Source organism: Branchiostoma lanceolatum, chromosome 10 (assembly GCF_035083965.1).
Source record: "Branchiostoma lanceolatum isolate klBraLanc5 chromosome 10, klBraLanc5.hap2, whole genome shotgun sequence".
Taxonomy (NCBI): domain Eukaryota; kingdom Metazoa; phylum Chordata; class Leptocardii; order Amphioxiformes; family Branchiostomatidae; genus Branchiostoma; species Branchiostoma lanceolatum.
The window spans coordinates 8,159,539-8,179,373 of record NC_089731.1 but is presented as its reverse complement, the minus strand read 5'-3'; the positions used below and the strand labels follow the sequence as shown (position 1 = coordinate 8,179,373).

General features: G+C 42.2%; 1 protein-coding gene across 5 annotated transcripts in view; it reads right to left on the bottom strand.

Annotated features, from left to right (window-relative positions):
* The window catches only part of LOC136442857 (sushi, von Willebrand factor type A, EGF and pentraxin domain-containing protein 1-like), a 26,070-nt gene extending 6,339 nt beyond the window's left edge, over positions 1-19,731 (bottom strand). For 4 of the 5 annotated variants that reach the window (XM_066439831.1, XM_066439832.1, XM_066439833.1 and 1 more), the window contains exons 1-32: positions 19,355-19,731; positions 17,293-17,559; positions 16,853-16,961; positions 16,348-16,458; positions 15,674-15,838; positions 14,767-14,934; positions 14,226-14,319; positions 13,562-13,653; positions 13,040-13,176; positions 12,613-12,676; positions 12,126-12,314; positions 11,345-11,611; positions 10,557-10,796; positions 10,069-10,269; positions 9,809-9,955; positions 9,224-9,402; positions 8,667-8,771; positions 8,047-8,218; positions 7,435-7,602; positions 6,900-7,061; positions 6,503-6,664; positions 5,941-6,111; positions 5,628-5,740; positions 5,135-5,349; positions 4,744-4,928; positions 4,180-4,343; positions 3,763-3,907; positions 2,905-3,309; positions 2,100-2,504; positions 1,068-1,248; positions 582-733; positions 230-361 (exon numbers count right to left, since the gene is read on the bottom strand). In XM_066439831.1, the coding sequence (XP_066295928.1) occupies positions 230-361; positions 582-733; positions 1,068-1,248; positions 2,100-2,504; positions 2,905-3,309; positions 3,763-3,907; positions 4,180-4,343; positions 4,744-4,928; positions 5,135-5,349; positions 5,628-5,740; positions 5,941-6,111; positions 6,503-6,664; positions 6,900-7,061; positions 7,435-7,602; positions 8,047-8,218; positions 8,667-8,771; positions 9,224-9,402; positions 9,809-9,955; positions 10,069-10,269; positions 10,557-10,796; positions 11,345-11,611; positions 12,126-12,314; positions 12,613-12,676; positions 13,040-13,176; positions 13,562-13,653; positions 14,226-14,319; positions 14,767-14,934; positions 15,674-15,838; positions 16,348-16,458; positions 16,853-16,961; positions 17,293-17,559; positions 19,355-19,543 (5,656 nt within the window). In that variant the 5' untranslated portion in view covers positions 19,544-19,731. The remainder of the gene's footprint in view (positions 1-229; positions 362-581; positions 734-1,067; positions 1,249-2,099; positions 2,505-2,904; positions 3,310-3,762; positions 3,908-4,179; positions 4,344-4,743; positions 4,929-5,134; positions 5,350-5,627; positions 5,741-5,940; positions 6,112-6,502; positions 6,665-6,899; positions 7,062-7,434; positions 7,603-8,046; positions 8,219-8,666; positions 8,772-9,223; positions 9,403-9,808; positions 9,956-10,068; positions 10,270-10,556; positions 10,797-11,344; positions 11,612-12,125; positions 12,315-12,612; positions 12,677-13,039; positions 13,177-13,561; positions 13,654-14,225; positions 14,320-14,766; positions 14,935-15,673; positions 15,839-16,347; positions 16,459-16,852; positions 16,962-17,292; positions 17,560-19,354) is intronic. The other variant, XM_066439834.1, reaches the window with a different exon arrangement.
* Between the last annotated feature and the right edge of the window lie 104 nt (positions 19,732-19,835).

The window sequence follows — 19,835 nt, the reverse complement described above, 5'->3', positions numbered from 1 at the left end:
TGAAAAGGCTTCTCTTTTCAACATAATCGACTATATAAACGGACCACAACAGGGGGACACCAAAATTGCCACAAGTCACAGGCAGTGTCGTGGTGCCTGTAACAGATGATGATATGGCCGGAAGAGTATAGAACTGCCCCACGCGATGAAACATTTACCATATTTGCACACTAGTATAGGATTTGATGGTCTATGTACGTTGACAAAACGTAAGGCTAGAATGACCCACCTGTTTGACAGTTTATCCCACTATACCCCGGTGTACAGAGACAGGTGAAAGTGTTGATGTGGTCAACACACGACCCTCCGTTCATGCATGGATTAGATGCACACTCGTTCACGCCTGCTAGAGATGGCTTCCCTGTGGAAAATAAGGAATCGAGAGTTATGTCGTTCTTTCGCCAAATATAAAGATGCGAATGGCAAGCATGCAACATTAGCTGTGGGCCCGATGGACAAAAAGGCGTGGTCTCTACTGCTGGTTAGAAAAACAGACTCTTACAATGTTAGGAAGGTGTGAATTTAACATAGAAAGAGTGACTGTTGATTCATTAGTATCAAGACAGATAAATCCCTCTCACCAGCACAGAAGGCGGACCCCTGTCTGACTTCAAGACCTTCAGCGGCTGCTCTGAAATCCGGCCAGGCTCGGACGTTTCCGGAGTCATCCGTGCAGTGTTCGGCCATTACTGAGATCTGCGCTTCCGTAAGGACGTGGTCCCACACATTTAACCTGTCATAAAATACGTCATTATCATTTACCCAGTACATAGACATATGGATTATGGTGAAAGTAACGTATCATCATTTAGTTGAGGTAAATGCATTCGCATACAGCAAACAATTTTATCAATATTCCCTTTGTGGCATACACATGCTTTAACCCTAGTCCTGCTGAGCCCGACAGTTGTCGTCATATACACTAACATAATTTGCTTCTTAAAATGCCAATAGCTAACGCTGATCATTGTCATTGAAATGTAATAGATATTGGTTTATACCGTCATACATTTTCTTGTCAAAACACTGATAGAATATAGTTTAAGACTGAGATGAAATCTACAAACCTGCTAAGCTCTCCCTTGAATGATTCTTTGCTGTCGAATCCTCCAAGGATCTCATCCTGATCCTGCCCCAGGACTATCGTCCCTCCGCCGGGGATGACTCGCCCTTCGCCGCCCTCAGAACCACCGGCGGTCCGCTGCCCGTCCACGTAGAAAGTCCACTCTTCTTCCGCGGAGCCTGAATCTGTAAAACATAGATTTAAGACCACAAATCAATATCAAGTCACAAAGCCATCAACACCGTTGACAGGTTGGTGTTGCACTTGTCTCTGATCACTGCAATAAAGGAAAGGAAAGGAAAGGGATCTCGAACCAGTTTAGCTCAAATGAACCCAATGAACAGATGAGCTAATCTCCCACTGGTCGTGACAGAGAAGACAGACGCTATGTACAGTATTTACAGGTTCATTGTACCGGGGAAATTCCCCTAGCTCTTTTCGACAAGGACAATGAACAGTGGACCACGGCTTAACATCCCGTCCTAAGGACTGCGATCCTTTCCGGTAGCGTGCATGTCGGGTGAGCGACACAGCCGGGATCGAGCCCGGGGCTTCTAGTTCCAGAGGCAAGATCGCTAACCACTGGACTACGCATCGCTAACCACTGGGCTACGCTCGTTAAACCCTACACATCAGTACTAAAATGTTACGAATCTTCTTCATTGTTGCATTGGTTAATTCAGGGGTGTTTAAATTGAATATACTTAGCTGTTTTACAGGATAAGCTGCAATTGTAAAGGATTCTACAGATAAACCTAGCAATTTTACGGATATTCTTTTAAACGATCTCGCTTGTAAAGTTGTTAAGTGTACCTATAAGGTTTTTACATATACAAATAGAATTGCACTGAACTTGGAAAAAGTGCCCTTGTAATAGGTATTCTCAAGAAAAAGACATTACATGTAGTTGCGGATGTGTTCCACATTTGTACCGTTAGCCCACGTCCTGGTGTCATTGGACATTCTCGTGTTAAAGAAAGGTGACTGTAACAATCTATGTAATGTAATAAGCTAGCCAGAAGTCTGTGCGTCTCACCGGTTGCCGGTACTCGGCAGATAAACCGATAGCGAAGCCAACACGGAACGTCGTTCCACTTGTCCTTTATGGAGGGGTGGGCAGCGTAAACCGCACAGTCCTCGTCTCCCGCGTTGTTAGGTTCCCCTTCCGCCCAACTTGAGAAGTCTCCGACAGGCAGGTCGTCACTCCATCGCCAGGCTCCCTCCTTTGCTTTATCGTTCAGGCCAATCCAATACCTTACTCTAGGATTTAGTGAATTCTTGAGTCCAATGAGGAAGGTGTTGAGCGACTTGTCCTGCGGCATGGCGAGGGTCCCGCCAGCTGACGAACAAACTGCTTCCGATTCAGTGTAGGTCTTCTCAGCGTCGAAAGCTTTATAGCAAGCACCTCTAAAGGCTCGATATCCGGCAGGACACTGTAGAACTGGGGAAAATATTGGGCATTCTGAATTCCTTGTTTCACTGCCATCGTCAAATACAAGATCTGCTTAGTACGACGTGTAAGAGCTCGTCGTTTTGTATGTAGGTCCGTGCACCTATGGTTATTGTTATAGTGCCAAGCAAACTTTGCGGACAAGAAAATGATCAAATTTGGAAAGAATCTAAAACATAATTTCAAGAATGTTTAGAAATAAGCTAAACACCATTCTTAGGTAAAATGTACATTTAACTGCAGACAGGGAGACATTTTGTATCATTTTGTTTAGTTTACAGCCAAATTGACGGCCTGTTGGCATATGTAAGCATTATTAGGCCCCTCCTCTTTTTACGGAAGTTGATCACATAGCGAACAACACATGATGTTTACGAAGAGGTCATCTCACCCATGGCAGGTGTTTGGCAGATGAATCTGTAGCGAAGTGAGCAGGGCACGTCATTCCACTTGTTCCGTATGGAGGGGTGAGCGCCGTAAACAACACAGTCCTCGTTCCCAGCATTATTCGGCTCGCCGACCGCCCAACTGGTGAAGGGGCCAAGTGGTCGTCCATCAGTCCAACTCCACGTTCCCTCCCTCTCTCTATCCGTTAGCCCTATCCAGTATCTAACGTTTGGGTTTAGGGACGACCTCAGCTTGATGAGGAAACTGTCAAGAGACTGGTCCAGAGGCATTGCTAGCGTGCCGCCGTCCTCCTCACACACAGCTACCGACCCGAGGTAGTCCTTCTCACTGTCGAACACCTTGTAGCAGACGTCTCTGAACAGTTGATAACCAGCGGGGCACTGTAGAACTAACCAACAAATGGCACGCGCTGCAGTTTCTGTAGTCTAGATTGGAACTCAGCTTTGGGCTGAAGGAAAGCGTCTCGCATGTCACTAACGCATTGTTTGCTTTCTGTACAAAGTAACATATAGATAACGTCCTTTGTTTGCCCTTTTGGAGTTGAGTTTCTTGAGATACACTTTAACTCCTTTGGTTGCTCTTTGGTGTCTGGTACAATGTTACAAGTCTGCCGCGATGGTAATAAACATGGCGCTTGGAATTTGTTCAACATACGTAGTGTTAATAGCAGGTAGTTAACACTTCTATAATTTTGAACTTAAAGTGATCTAAGATTGAAGTAAATCTAGGGTAATGTGTATGGTAGCAACGCAACTAAGACTTTTTTGTGTGTTTTCGAAAACTTTATTCAGTAAATACATAATAAGTAACAAAGAAGATGGAAGGACGAATATACACGTACCCAAAGACCACGTGAAAGCGTAGTGATGCCAGGCCTCGTCGTCCACTAAAGCGGTGGTCGTGATCTTCTCTCCGTTGACCATGAACAGGAACTCGTTAAAGTTGTCCACCTCAATGACAAGAGCGTTGTCTTGGACCACACCTTCCTAAAACAAAAAATAACTCCAACCAATTAGATCCAAATAAATACCAACGGATAAAGTGGTTTAGTACCATCTTTGGCCTTCAGTAAAATTGATAGACATTAAAGACAAGATAGAAATAAAGATGTTAAAGTTTACAAAAGAACACAAATGTTTATTGCACATTTGTTAGCTGCCAAAAGTAAGACTATAGCAACTACGTCTAAGGACTAAAACACTAGTATTGAAAGCACAAAATTTGACAGGATATTCAGAGTTGTCTAAGATTTACTCACTTCTTCCGCTGCGTACGAGAAGACGTATTTGTGACCCTTTTTGTCCAGAGCCATCTTCATCCAGAAGGAGACTGTGACAGCGCGAAGATCTTCTCCTATCTTACCCGAGGTGAACTCGGACAGCATCCCCTTCGGGAATTTCAGGTCGAAATCTGCAGAAAGCTCTGAGGAAGAGAGAAGCACAAACATGGTTTTCATAAAATCAAATTGAAAGGAAATCTTTCCCGAAAGAGGTGGACTATGCTGCTCTACCATTGTAGTCGGGTGCTATTTGGTTAGTATGCAATTTTGACACTTTTGCGCACGATTATTCCGAATTCATCAATAGATTTAGTTGAAATGGCAACGAAAGAGAAAAAGTACGTTTTCCTCGATTAATTTGATATTTCAAGAACAGACAACTTCAACAAACAGCATTAAAAAGATGCGATTTCCAGACCAAAACAAGCTTAAGTGCCTTTCCTTGCCAACTTCGTCATTTACCACATCTTTATGGAAACACCATAAAAGAAACATGCCAACAGAGCAATCACGTTATTGCCACACCCAATGACATTGACTTACCATCTTCACAATGTGTCCCTCCAAACCCAGGTGCGCAATGACATTGGTATGAGTTGATCTTGTCCTCACAGTCAGCACGGTTCAGACAGGGGTTGGACGCGCACTCGTTGACATTCAGTTCACAGTTGTAGCCGACAAACCCAGGTTTGCACTGGCAGGTGTACCTCCCGACCTCATCTATGCACCTGGCAAAGGCAGGACAGCATCCAATATATCAGAACTGTCATGATATGTGTCGGCTAATGCTTTCGGCAGTGAAAGCTGTATATTGTAACATACAATAATATACCCATCATTCTGGAAACCAGATGTCCTTATCTTGAAGAACCATCATTCTTCATTTCAAGATAACTCTTACCCCAAAAGAAGTTTTGAAATGTGCTAGACTTACTTTCCGCCATTCTGACATGGTTCAGTCTCACAATCGTTGGTGTTGACTTCGCAGTATTTGCCTGTGTAGCCGTCCTGACAGAGGCACTGGAAACTGTCCACCAGATCCACGCACACGGCGGTGTCGTAACACGGGCTGTCACTACAGTCGTCAATGTTGACTTCACAGAACGTTCCGCTGTATCCATCCGCACACAGGCATAGGAACCCGTTGTCCTGTCAAGGGGATACATCACAATGTCGGTTCACTCAATTTTTGCACTCTTAACGTTTACTCGTACTTGCTCTTGAAAGTGGTGGAGGGTTTGCCTTATTCTATCTAAATTTACGAAGTCCAAAAAGGAATCCCTCTTTTTTTCTTAAACATCATGGATCCTATTGAAATTCCGGGAACGCGAAAGTGCTACACCTAATTTGTCATTGAACGTATGCAGTTATAACAAACATCATTGCGAAAAAAATTCAATTATGTAATATCTGTGTACTATGTTCACCTCATCAACGCAAGTTGCTCCATTCAAACACGGCGCAGGCGCACACTCATTGATGTTGACGTCACACTGTTCACCAGTCCAACCGGAAGCACACACGCACTCATATCCGTTCACTGTCGGGAGGAACGTAAGTCGCAAATAACATGAATACACTAAGTTTATGTATAAAACAATCTGTAAATCACATGTCCGGAGTGATATGTCAGATGTGGAGCAAAAGAAGTTTCAAGCATCTTCATAAGGATTGCCACGGAATGAAAACTAACTTGTGGTATTCGGAAGTGGAAAACAATGACCAGTTTAAAACTCATACCTCTATCCAAGCAGGTGGCTAAGGAGTAACATGGCATCGACGCGCACTCATCTACATTGACGTCACACATGTCACCTTCAAACCCGGCTGGACACAGGCAGTTGAACTCTGACCCCTGCATGCTACACGACCCGCCATTTTGGCAGGGAGAGGACTGGCAGTAGTCAAGTTCTGAGGAAAGGGACAAAACGAAAGCAATGATTACCGGTGGTCCTTCAATTATCTTTGCTCAACGGATATCATTTCTGACGAACTGATCACTAGACAGGTAAGCTTTCAAGATTGATTTATCGACTACTATTCCAACAAATTGTCATAACAGAATATCTTTGGTTTACAGTACATTCTATACTATTAGTGAAAAATGTTGGCATGCAAATAATTCCACTTTCATGTCGAAGTCGAACCGAATCAACGTAGTCTACCATACATGTAATTGGAGTGCGTCATGATTGTGACATCACTGTAAATGAAAATGCACGCTAACCGTCATTATGAAAGTTCGAGTGCACGAGGTAAAGGATTACCATTACAGTTTTGTATTACGATAAATTGTACTCACCAACACAGTCACTTCGTGCTTCCGACCCCACGGCGCCTGTGCCCGTTCCCAGTGGACAGGATAAACAGTCGGTTTGACCATGTCCGGGCTGGAACGTCCCCACTGGACACAGTTCACACGGATCTGTACCGGTCCGGGAGAAACTGCCGGGCACACATAACTCTAAAAACAACACAATATCATTGTTTAAAACTGATTATATCGAGTAAACATGTAAATACAAATTATATAAGTGCAGAACCATGTTCAGGTCGACTAAAATTACATTTCTTGTCGAGGTATGTGCTTGTCTCTTTAATAACTTACTTGACTTATCCAATTCTATTACAAACTCATTAAAAGGTACAACTTCTACATGTTACAAATCTAATGTTCTAGTGAAATGTGGAGTCCTTACTACTGCAGTAATCCTTGTCCTCAGTGCCCACGTCTCCCGTTGTTGTGCCCTCCTCACAAGGGATACACTCAGTGGCTCCTTGTTGGTTCTGATACGTGCCCTTTGGACAGAACATGCAGGTCTCTAATCCCGTTTCCGAATACGTCCCGGGCTGACATTGACCTGAAGGTATGCCAATAAGAATGATGTTATTTGGAACGAATGGCGAATGTGATCTTTATATTACATCATTGAAATGCTAATTCGACTCACTCTGTTTTGAACAGCAGTGTTAACTTAAAGAACATAACGTGGATTGTTGACTGTCTGATGCGATATTTCAAATGGCAGTTCTGCAATTACAAAACTCGCAACCATTATGAATAGAATTCTCAATATACATGTATTGGGAACAATGTCAAAATGTTAAAATAGTATTGAGTATTATACAGTATGTTGATCAACAGCTCTGTAGAAGCAGATAATAGTTGGTGAAATCCAAGGAGAGATTACACAAAGGCTGTTGCCCTGAAATGTAATGCAAAAGCTGTCTTACTCCTGCAGTCTGTAGCATTCTTGCTGTTGTTGCCTGCCGTGAAGAATCCCGGTTCACACTGGATACACTCGGTCTTCCCTTCTTCGTCCTGGTAGGATCCCACCGGACAAACATCGCACGTAGCCTCGCCACTGACGTCAGTGTAGTATGTACCAACCGGGCAGTCAACTGTATCGAGAGATATTAAAATAATGTTAGTGAACCACACTGTCACATTCCTCAGCTTTTAAATGATTGTTACAATTTTCCGACTTATAAGCCGATTCGTCACATTATGTCTGTTAATAGACTAGCAAACGCGTCCTACACTATATGATGCTCGAAGATGCTGTCTATGGTGTTCTTGGTGGATTGCCAGCACTCAACATCATCCAGACAAACTAACGTCAGAATTTAATCTTCTTAAAACAACATTCAAGCCCCGTTCTTCGACTTCGGCCATTGCCACCTTCCAGAGCGGCCACATTACTGACATTAGAATGGAAAGGTTAAGATGTAGACATTTTAAAAGGCTATGACGTTACTACTGGCCAGATTGATATAAAGCGGGCGACGGCCATTTATATATCAGAGTTTAACGTGCCTTCAATTGCCTCGTGACATCGAACCTACCGCAGAGATTTTCCTCCAGAATCTTTCCTCTGTCACAGCTGAGAACCGCGTCCGTGTCAAGGTCTATTATTCCCACGTCTTCTCCTGCCGAACCACTCACTCGGGCAAGAGCCAGCATCTGGCCTCTCCGCCTTCCACCAGCGGTCACAGACATGTCACTCAGCTGCCCTGTCTGGTGACATGTACAAGCACGTATATGTCAATATGATATAGACCAAGGTAATGATCGACCACTGATATACCGACATTTTGCACCCAACAGTACACATCCCAGCAACGTCATTTCACCTTTAATCGTTATGTCTAAGACACAACTGACATCACAGTATTCTGTCCCTTCAGGTGAATAGCCAGAGGTGTTAAGGAGAAGAGGTTGAACCCCAAAGAATATCCTCCATGGAGGAACATTCTTACGGGTCTTGTTGGGCTTCACTCAATGAAAAGGTGCGAGATAGTAAACATAAGGAGGTGTAAAACGTCACAAAGAGTTCAGCTAATATCATATGTTTCACAATGGAAGTCAGTACAGCTTGTATGACCTTATCCTATAAACTGCATTACTCAATTTTCTTTTTTTATAAAAAAAGATGATGGTGAACCAGAAGAGGCATCCAACCTACCCGAACATCTTCCTTCGCCCTCTTCACAATTTCATTCATGTCATCTTTCAGTTGTTTCATTTTCTTCGTAACCTCCGTTGACTCTCCCCGTACTGGATCTGTGTTCTGTGAACAAGATGTTTGATGGGTCGACAAAAGATTAACTTACCTATAGGTTTACCAAGCTTGACAATAGTTAATCAGTATACTTTTGCACATTTAAAGTTTCTTAAGATCTAAATTTAGTGATCGTTACCCCATACTGCACCGATGATTGTATCCTGCAAGTAGAAGCAAAATCAAAGCAAAAATCAAGTATCTTATCATGTAATCTAGGGGCTTCAGATACGGTACCTTGTTTTGTTTTTGTTTTTTTCAAGAGTGAACTTTATTTTCCATTCATAGTACATACATGTATGAATCCATCCAGATAACTAAATTTAATACATGTTCTAGCATTACTATTCATGTCGATAACATTCTTGAGAATAAGCATATAAATAGCATGACAGCACTTAAGTAAAGCTGTTGGATAATTCTCCATTGTACGTTACACATGCGTTCTTGTGCATCGGTACCTTGTACTGTGTCTTGATGAAAAGGCGGATGGTGATAAGTCTGCCGCGTCTCTTCACCGATCGTCTCTTCCTGGCAGGTCCGTCAAGTCCTCCATCTTCTGGAACCCAGTCCACCACGATATCCTCGTCCTGCTCGCCACAGAAGACAGCCACGTTGTCCACGCTACAATTCACGTTGCCTGTTGGAAACGAAGACGTTGTGCTTAGAATCCAGATTCAGGTAAGCATACACACACAGACACACACACAGAGACACACACACAGACACACACACACACACACACACACGTTTCGCACCGTATAGACGGCTTAAAATTCAAGTCCATTGCCCACCTTCCTGTCATTCAATGACAAGGTGCATGGATATTAACGTCTCTTAACGCGTCATTGTTTAAGTCCAGCACTACAGTTGTGACTACATGGGATCAGATGGACACATCATTATCACAACTCAACATGATCAGGCACGGGGAGAGACATCGACTTTCCCATGTCACCTTTTTTACAATGGCGCCTATTGAAGTACTATCACAAACTACTGCTTAAAAGATTGGTTATTTGTAATCAGTGGCATGGTTAACTCACCCACACAACCCCCAAACTTTCCGAAAACCGTGCTGTTGAAGAGGTCGATGAAGTTTTGTTTGATCTGCTTCTGAGTCTCCTCATCCTCACAGTCTCCGACGTAGTACTGGAACTCGATTCCTTTTGAGTATCCTGGAATTCGTTTCACTAAGAAGAAACAACAAAGAGGCGTGGTTTAGTCGTTTTATCAGCACTCAGTGCAATTCTCTGTGATCTGAATTTGCCAGTCTATAATGTCTAGGAATAGATATTATACGTACATGAGCAATCTGGCCATTTGGTCTCCTTGCCTGGCGGGTCCGTTCTCCATTGTCCAGAGGACCCACAGACATACAGGCGAGCCGGTTCGGTGTAAAAGTCAAATCGTTCCTCACACTGTACGCTACAGAACTGGCCATAAAGCCAACGATCGCATGAGAGAGCTCCGTTGATTGGTGGGTCTTGGTGGGGGCATCTTGTAGCTGAAAAGCATAACGTATTCTGTTATTTCTCAGTTGCACTTAAACCTTCAATCGACAAACCCATCTGCTGGTATATGGTGATTTTGTGTTTTTGTCTATTCACATTTCACCCTTAAACCTAGTTTACTAAATGTATGACAGTTTGATATTTAGTTTGATATAAGCACATGGGAACTTATACTTAGATGTACAGGCATCAACAGGAAAGCTTTGTCAAAACAGGAACTACAACAAACAATCTATTCACTCATATGGTGTGAAGCACTTTAGGTGAGATATTCTCTTACGGCTGACGGTCACGTAGAAACGGCACTCGGCGAAGTTGTCATCGATATCACGTGCTGTGCACGTGACCCAGGTTGTTCCCCAATAGAAGCGTTGCCCGCTGTCCTTGTCACAGTTCACTCTCACAGGTTGTTTGGAGTTGTCGGTGAAGACTGGTTCAGTCCAGTTAACATTCACTGACTCGTCCTTTGTTTCCACCTTAATGTTGGAGCAATGTTCAGTAAGCTTGGGATCCTCCGTGTCTATGGAGAAAAGGTATGAAAAGAAACATCTCACAGAAGCTTGAAACATCTCATAGAAGCTGGTACCGGGTGTTAGCTACTGAAAATTGCTGTGTGGTGAATAGAGTTTTCTGCAGATAAGTCGGCATGACAAAATAAATGAAAAAAATGCAAAAGCTAGTCCCGATTCCTTAAAAAAACTGAACGTCAATAACAAATATCATGAAATTCTGCTTTTTGAAGCTGAAGGAAAGTTTAGGGAAAACGCGACTTCAGAATAGCCGTCGATATCTTGTGGGACCTTTTGATACAACGAAAGTATTAACCTGGGATTCACGACATAAGGTATTGACATTAGGAGAGAAAGTTAAGGCGTTTCATTGGGAAATTCCATTACTCGTAAGGATAACATAGACGGGGCGCACAAATCAACGATTTGGGAAGAATTCTAGTGCTTTATTAGTTGAATATTGCAAACAAAGCAATTTGTTATTCACGGAATTCCTGCTATAGCGCTAGACACTGTACTGGCCAGAGGTGACGTCATACATTTAGTATTAGAAACCTACCTATGACCTTTACATCAAAAGAACAGGTGTTTTCCATCCCGCTGTCATCAGTGAACGCGTACTTTACAACAGTTGGTAGGCCAGTGGTGATGGGAAACTTGTGAGGAGGTTTGATGCCCGCTGGCGTCACGGTCATCTTGGGCGGCTTCCCCGAGTTGTCTACAGCGGTCGGAACGGTCCAGTCGACCGTTAGGTAGTTCTGACCCTCTTCTGTACCGTTCACGATGTCTGGTGGACAGCCGATGACCAAGCGTGGTGGTTGTTCATCTGTGTTTGATGAAGAAAACAGTACGGATTCTTATTTCAAACATACCAATGCAGGCACCAATACTAGTGTTGAAGGAGCTTGGTGGTGGCTATCTATGTTTGATGACAAAAACAGTGGATTTTTTTATCAGACCAATGCATGGACCAATGGTGTTGAAGTAGCCTTGATGATTCCTTGGTAATACTCTTTACAACCAAGATAGGAAGAGTCCAGCACTAAATCAACTGTTGGCAACAATGGTTAACTTTCAAAAAGACCAACAACAATATATATGCTGATACAATAAATGTCATTGGTTGAACTGAGACATACATTTGAGCAAATGCAGCAGTCTCCCATCATACATAGCAACCTGAACTTCTGCACTCAACTTAAAGAGAATTTTGGTTGCCCAGCTGTGGGTACCTGTCATTGAACCTGGCCATGATGCTCCACTTGGGTGTTTGACAGTTAGATATTGGAATAGATAAACAACTATACATTGGTTGGAACCGCACATATACCAGCCCGTACCTATACATGATGGTTGTTGATTTGACCAACTGCCGTCTTCCAGACAAACTCTGTTGGGAGTTCCGTCCATCCTGTAGCCATCTTGGCAGGTGAACTGACAGGCTGTATCAAACTTCTGGGCCGCACTAACACAGGTGGACGGGCTCACAGTGGCGTTTACCACCATCGGTAACGGGTCGCACTTTTTAACTGGAAAAGAAAATAGACAAACATATACAAACCAAAACAGACTTTCTGAATTGAATAAAGTAGTAAAAGTGTGATATTATGAATTATTTCTTACAGCCCTGAACTGCAATGTCTCTTCAGAATACATACTGAATTGAAATAGCCGAAGCTTCTTTCGATATTTGCTAACACATAAAACATCAATTAGATTTACAAATGCAACAAAAAATGTTGAAATGACTTTGCCCATTGGAAGCAGATAACGTACAGAGGGTTAAACTTAACTTTGAGCATCATAGACATCTAATTTGAGACTTACCGAGACATTTTGCCTCTGTACCGTCCCACTTCCCTTCTTGTAAGCACTTCCGCACACTGCTTCCCTAGCATTTGGATTAAATGATGGCAAATCAATTCAGGCACACGTATCGGTTCAAATACTCATTTGTGTACAGGTTACTTACCGTTACTATTATCTTCAGACTCAATATATCACTGCTTTATTTTGTATTACGTATATGGTGCATATGACGAAAAAAAAGGTGACCAAGTCTATACAGTCGCTGTATACACCGTATTGACATCAAATAATGTTAAGTCTTTTGCTAGTAATGTTCGAAACAAGTGCGCTATACTACCAATGTAACACTAACAAACACATGTACACATTGCTGCACACATCCCTGCATTGCTGGTGTATGCGTACAATATTTATAACCTGAAAAAAAACCCTCGCTGCTACATACCTGTAAGGTGTACCCTTGGTTACAAGTGAATGTACACGTCGTTTCATAAGGAAAGGTTCCGGTCGCCTGCTGACCGTCTGACGTCACACAGGCCCTCTGTCCATCCGAGGGCAGGGCTAGGCCTGGGCATTCTATTTCTGTGAAGAAAAAAACAAAACAAAAACAATTGAGAAACAAGCCAGACAAATTACACCATAGTAAGTCATCTGAATGATATAATCACTATAAAAAAAGCATTCCGTTGTGACAACAAAATGTGTAGGGGGATAAAAAAAATGTCTGTGGAACACTTTTCAGATCCCGAATAGTTTGCTCTGATGCACAAGAAGTTAACAAGAAAACAGAAAAAATAGCATAGCATATACGATTGCATGTCAATACTAGAAAGGCAACATTTGCAAGCAAAAAACAGAATTGGTACCATCACATGGTCTAGCAGTATGACGGCCAAAGACAGCAAACAAACTATATGACTGAATCCAGAGGTGACATCGTCATTGAATCAGGACAATTTCAACCTACTCTGACAGATGGTGGGGGCTCCGCTCCAAGTCTTGTTGGCGTGACATGTTCTTTCCGGTGTTCCCCGCAACATTTTGTATCCATAGTTGCATCTATATAAAACAATGACTGACTGTTAATACATTTTCCCATTGCAAGTGAAACTTATGGAATTACGACGACCAGTATGTCTTTTGAGTAAGGTGCCATTTCCAGCTAGGCGATCAGTGCGTTCATTCTTGATAGAATGTTACCCCCATAACGGCTGGAACTGAGGTCAATGTGAGAACCTTTACTCGTTAGGTGTTAGTCATCAACACGCAGATTCAACTCTTCTCTGTACATTTCTTTTTCTAGTGAAACATTCAACGGCAACTACAAAGTTGTGCCATATATTGGCGGCACCACTGATTGGAATACGTAACAAAACACAACATACACACAAAAAGACAATCAAGAAAGGGGGCATCCGATGGACAAAGTCAAACTCTTTCGACAACTTAAGCATCACCTGCTTTAAGAAATATCTATTGAAAGATACAACCTGATAGACATATTCTTGTAAAATATGTCGCTTTAAATGACTTATCGTCAGCACCAAGCAAGGCTCACATAAAATGCCCGTATAGTTCCCTTGGTTGACATGACATTAGCAGTGTATGGTTAAGATTGTAGTGATTCTTACTGGAATTGGCACGTCGTAAGATACTCGTTGTTACAGTTTGCGGGCTGCACAGTTCCTCCTTCGGGAGCCTCCAGCTTGGGATCACACCGAACAGCTGTCGATAAGAGTATAGGTCATCTTAATCGTTATCACACCATCTTATTATGTCTTCACGAGACACCGGGTGATGATACCGTTTGGTTGGTTTAGCTGTACGACGACAACCAAGTGATTATCTCATGAAATTCGGCACTATGACGTGGCAATTTCCCAAACTATGCGATGACATGTGTAACATGGTAACTTGAATATGAATTGCAATTCCTTTCTAGTTCACCTGTCATGACGTATGACAGTGGCAGTAGACAATCTCATCAGAAACGACCCATGCCAGAATATTTTTGTAACATACATATTCTCCATCGTCATGTCCAGACCGCAATAGACTGTATCTGTACCAAACATATGCAATCGAAGTCTACGAAGTTTAGACGATGCAGTACATGAATTTTGCTGCGATATAGTCTTGAGTTTACGGATTTTTCCCCTGTTGCTTCCTTACGTTTGCATCCTGGTTTTCTCCATGGGTCTCCTTCATGCCCCTCGTTACAGACGCACTGGTTCGGACTGGTCGCCGCCGTGCCTCTGGTGCTGCTCTTAGCGGGGCAGGTCCCCGGACATCCCGACACGCTGGGCGCCAGGAGGTCCTTGTAACGGCCTTTCGGACAAGCTGCAGGGATGACAACGTTTCAAGGGTATGAGTAATTCAGAAACAATCATGTCATGTAATTTTTCCTTATGGTTTGGACATTGATATGCAAATTCCGCTTCTGGTCACTTTACATTCAAGTTGATCCACTGCTTTGATTTCCTATCATTATGAAACAATATTACTGTTCTCTTAAGTTATCGTTATTTCAATTATCATCTAATCATGATTTCTGTTGTTTGATGAATATTTATATTTTCTACTTAATTTTTGTTCCTGTATTATTTGTTATAATTAGGCATTTGTATTGTTGCAATGTAATTATTTGTAAGGGGTTGAACCCCCAGGAATCTTTAAAAAGCGCAAACAGGCGAAATGTTGAATAAATGAAATAAACTACATGTAAATGTAGACTAGACTTAACTTAAGTGTCTATGATGCACACCATACAAAGGTATGGCCCGTTGTGCAGCATTGTTGCATACTGCAATGTTGACGTGCAATGCTCCTCACTGTTGCTTTTCAATTTCCACAGTTATATATTGGAGATAAATCTTCAATATTTTTGATAACTTAGTTCACGGTTTAAAGAAGGCATGCGCAGTCTGATGAGTTGATGGTAATATGTCAAAGATGAAAGCTCCTGGGTATAAGTAAAGAATGGCAAGGGTCTTATAACTTTGACATATTACCCATAATACATCACGTCGCGCATGCGCAACTCAAACCGTGAACTAGCTGAGTTGAACTCCAAACATACGTGTGCACGGCGCTCCCCGGCCGGTTCCATAGTAGCCTGGCTTGCAGGCGCACTCGTACTCTCCGGTCTCCGACCCGCACGTGCATTTGGAGTTCGAGCCGCAGCTTGGTGAAGAGCAGTCTCCAGACGTCACTCCGTCAGTCACGTATCGCTTTAAGTATGGGTCTGTAAGGAATACAATAAATCAGCATCATACAGCGATTCATTCAGATACGACAATCGACAATCAATATACAAAGAAAAGGGACGCGGTATTGTTTTTTATTCGGTAAGATTCCTTTCAAATCACAACATTGATAAACAGGTCAGAAAAAGAATCTCAGATACTCAGATCTCATAACAAGGCATTCTTTATTTTTTCCATACTCGATCATCACCAAGTAACAAAACCCGAAGGTCACTTCAGGGTATGGGTATGGGTTACGATCTAGGAAGAAGTTACAAAAGAATTAAAAAAGAACAACAAAGTTATCCATCTGTATGCTTTTAAGGGAAGATACTTAACACCGATATCCAAACATAAAGTTGAGTCGTTCCGTGCCAGGCTGCCCGCCTTAGCCAGGGACCTCAACTCCCCCCCCCCCCTACTTTGCCCCGGAAGGGGTTATTTGGGGGTAGCCCAATGTAGATGTAGATTAACATGTACATGTAGTACAGGCATAGGCATTACGTACCTCCCCTTATTCGTTTTGCAAGGTCTTTGAAGTCCACGAAGTTTGGAGAAAGGAACACGTGGCTGGCGTCTGTTGCGCAATCAGACAGCTGCTGCTTGTTGAGGTTGCCACCTAGAATATAGGCATCACCAACAATAAGCCGACTCGCAGGTTAAACCGCGCATGCAATATGTCAAAATTGAAGACCCCCTGAGATATAAACAAATACGTCTGGACAGGTATTGACCAGGGTTTGGACAAAAACATCCCCATTTTTCATGTGATTCATAATACACTATTCTAATATGTTACAGAACTGAGTTTATTGGATGATCATTTGACATTTACTTTGATTTTTGTCCTCTAAAAAGATCAGATTAAAAGACACATCAGATTGTAGCCTGAGTATAACAGTAAACATGCATATGGTCATAGTAGCATTTTGCAACTTCATGAAGGACAACAAGAGGTTTATGCTGAAATTCATCTGAAAAATAACAGAAAACTCTCTACTTGGAGTACTTACCGATACCAATGCTGAATATCTCTGCGTCATAGACAGATTTAAGGTTGTTGGCCCTGGCTACAGGATCGCCACCTCGAGTCGGCTTACCGTCCGTCAAAAGAACCACTACCTACGTGCAACAAGAGTTCAAAAGTCTCATACTTCAATGAAATACTTTTTTTTACATATGTTGGTCTCATATGAGTATCTCGTTGATTGTGCAAATAACGCCATTGTTGAAATACACATGTAGGCCGAGTCATATCCAGGTGTACAGCTTTAGTAACTTTACACAGGGAAGCTGTGATAAGATCTAACCTTATCTTAATTCCCTAGTAGGGAGTTTTCGTCACTAGCTGTCAACGTTGCCCTTATAACAAGGCAGCTGTGCTGTGGTAAATTTTTCAAATTGATAACCTTTGATCCCATCCTCGGAGAATGTATGTATTTTATATTCTTACTTGTTTCACTGGCCTCTCATTCTTAAAAGAAGACGGTGGTCGTAGCAGCTCCTGTGCCAGGCGGAAAGCGTCCTCCGTGTTGGTCCACTGTCCAATGTACTTCACCGTCTTCAGTTCCCTCAGAAACGAGCACTTGTTCTTGGGGTACTTGATGTAGTCGATGTGTGTTCGGGCCACATCGTCAAACGACACGATGGCGACTCGCGAGGCTTGAGGGCTGATGGTCAGCTGGCTGAGCAGGTTCTCAACGAACGCGATCTCTACCTCCTGTACGGAGAAACGGGGGAAGGAAAGGATGTAGAGAATACCGACAATATATTAAACGAAAGACATGTGTAAAGCTTTTGCAAATCTAAATTTATGCAAATGTATTACACGTTTACATAATTTGGATGGATTTATAGAATTCTTAATTAATTACAAATCAACTCCTTATTTGCATAATGTATATCTAATTGCGTACATCCCTGCCTAAGCTACCTACATGCATATAATGATGGAAATCCGCCTTTCCTTACTTCAGTTAACTTCTTTGGAATATTTTTACAAAAACGCCATTGCAGTTCCAAAATTAGATGTTAGGGGGCCCAAACCTGCCCCATTTTGCCCTGACTACCACCTAAAGCTACCATCTGCCACCCAAATGTCAGGACCATAGCATGTCCAGGACAAGAGATACATTGAAAAAAATGATAGAATTTTCTCATTGATTATCCAAATGTCCCTCTATTTTGAATAATTTGTATTTCATTTGTACAACTTTGTTTAAGCTACCTACATGCCAAATATAAGGAAAATACGTTCTTCTTTTCTTCATTTATCCTCTTCGGAAGTTTTTTTTACAAAAAACGCCCCTGCAATTCCAGAACTAGCTGCTAGGGGGCCCAAACCTATGTCACTTCTTCCCGAGCTCAAGAGCTATCTACATGTACCACCCAAAATCGTGACCATAGCACGTCCAGAGCACGAGATGTCAAAACCGGAATCCTCTGTAGTATATAGGGCCGTTGCTAGGGGGCCTAAAGCCTTATCATTTCCAGTTTTTGCTACATCCTACCAACACACAAAATATGAAACCAATCCATCTAGCCGTTCTTGAGTTATCGCGTTGACCAACAGACAGACACATAGACAAACTCTACTGAAAATATAACCTCCATGATCCATGACATTTCATGGAGGTAATGATTGTACACCATAATTTTTCATTCAAGTTGATACAACCAAAGATAGTAGTATTAATGGACATGGTAAGGTGTGTCTGAAGTTTCGCAACACATTCTTTACACAAAAGCATAACCCTTTTCTAGCTTTGATATGAGCTTGCCAAATAAATGTGAGATTTACAGGAAACGGAAAAAAGTTGTTGCATGCTGTCACCAGTAATTTGGCATACTTAAGGCAATCGGGGACATTTTCGACAGACCAAAATAGCCAAAAATGTTTTATCTGATCATTTCGTATTGAGTGAAACTTCCGTAGATCACAACAACAAACTGTCACAATAACTGTTACAGTAACATAGTTACTCTGCATTTACAAACAATATGGTGAAAGCGTCAGAAAAATTCCAAGTGTTAAAAATCGCATGTTCAATTGATACACATTATTAGCATACAATACAATCCTTGTACGAGCTACAAAATAGTCTAGCTGTGCAGTAGCAGATTTAGCGAGCCGGGACTGACTTCATGTGCATGTACATGTAGGCAAACATGGTGTGCACCGTTACTGAAATGGAACTATTTGTCATGAGCAAAAGCTATCCGTTATTTTTACTATCGAACAGAAGATAACTACCGTGAGTACACCACACATTCATTAACAGTCGTTATCATTTTGCGCTGTTTAGTTCGAACAAATTGTGATGACTTCATAATTCAAACTACAGATAAGTAACTATAAAGAGTGATCTTTCTTAAGTTCATATCATCCCTGAAAAGGTTCAACATCTTTGATGGCACAGGTTTCCAATTATATCAGGCGCGTCAATATTTCTTTTTATGTAGAATTATCACTAGGTCAAACCATAAGCACTGAGTAAGAAATTTCGAAAGCATACCTCAAAGTTATATCGTCCAACGCTGCCGGAGTTGTCCAACAAAAAGACGATATCTGCCCGGCTGTCCTGATACTTCTTCACTTGGTTTTGCAAACTGGACGCCATCTGGGCTGTATTTTGAGCGGACACTCGGAGAAATACTGCCAAAAGCGCAAGTGTGGCCAGTCGGAAGGCTACGTGCGTAGCCATGTTGGAAGCCGCACACACACCACTATTGAACCAAACTTACTAACGGTTCGCCTACTGCAAGCAACACCTGCTCCCTGACCAAGGGACTGTGGTATCAACCAAATAACCTCGCATGTGGTTTCTAGATCACCACAGAGATACCACACTGTTTGTCTTGGTCCTTGGGAGACTGATATCATAAAATGGGCGCTTGTCCAAAGCAAACATCCTTTGGTCTACTTAGAAGTTGGACAATCGCTATATGCAAATGATATTGAAGAGTTTTGTTATGTTGAGATTCTGTCGAGTTAGC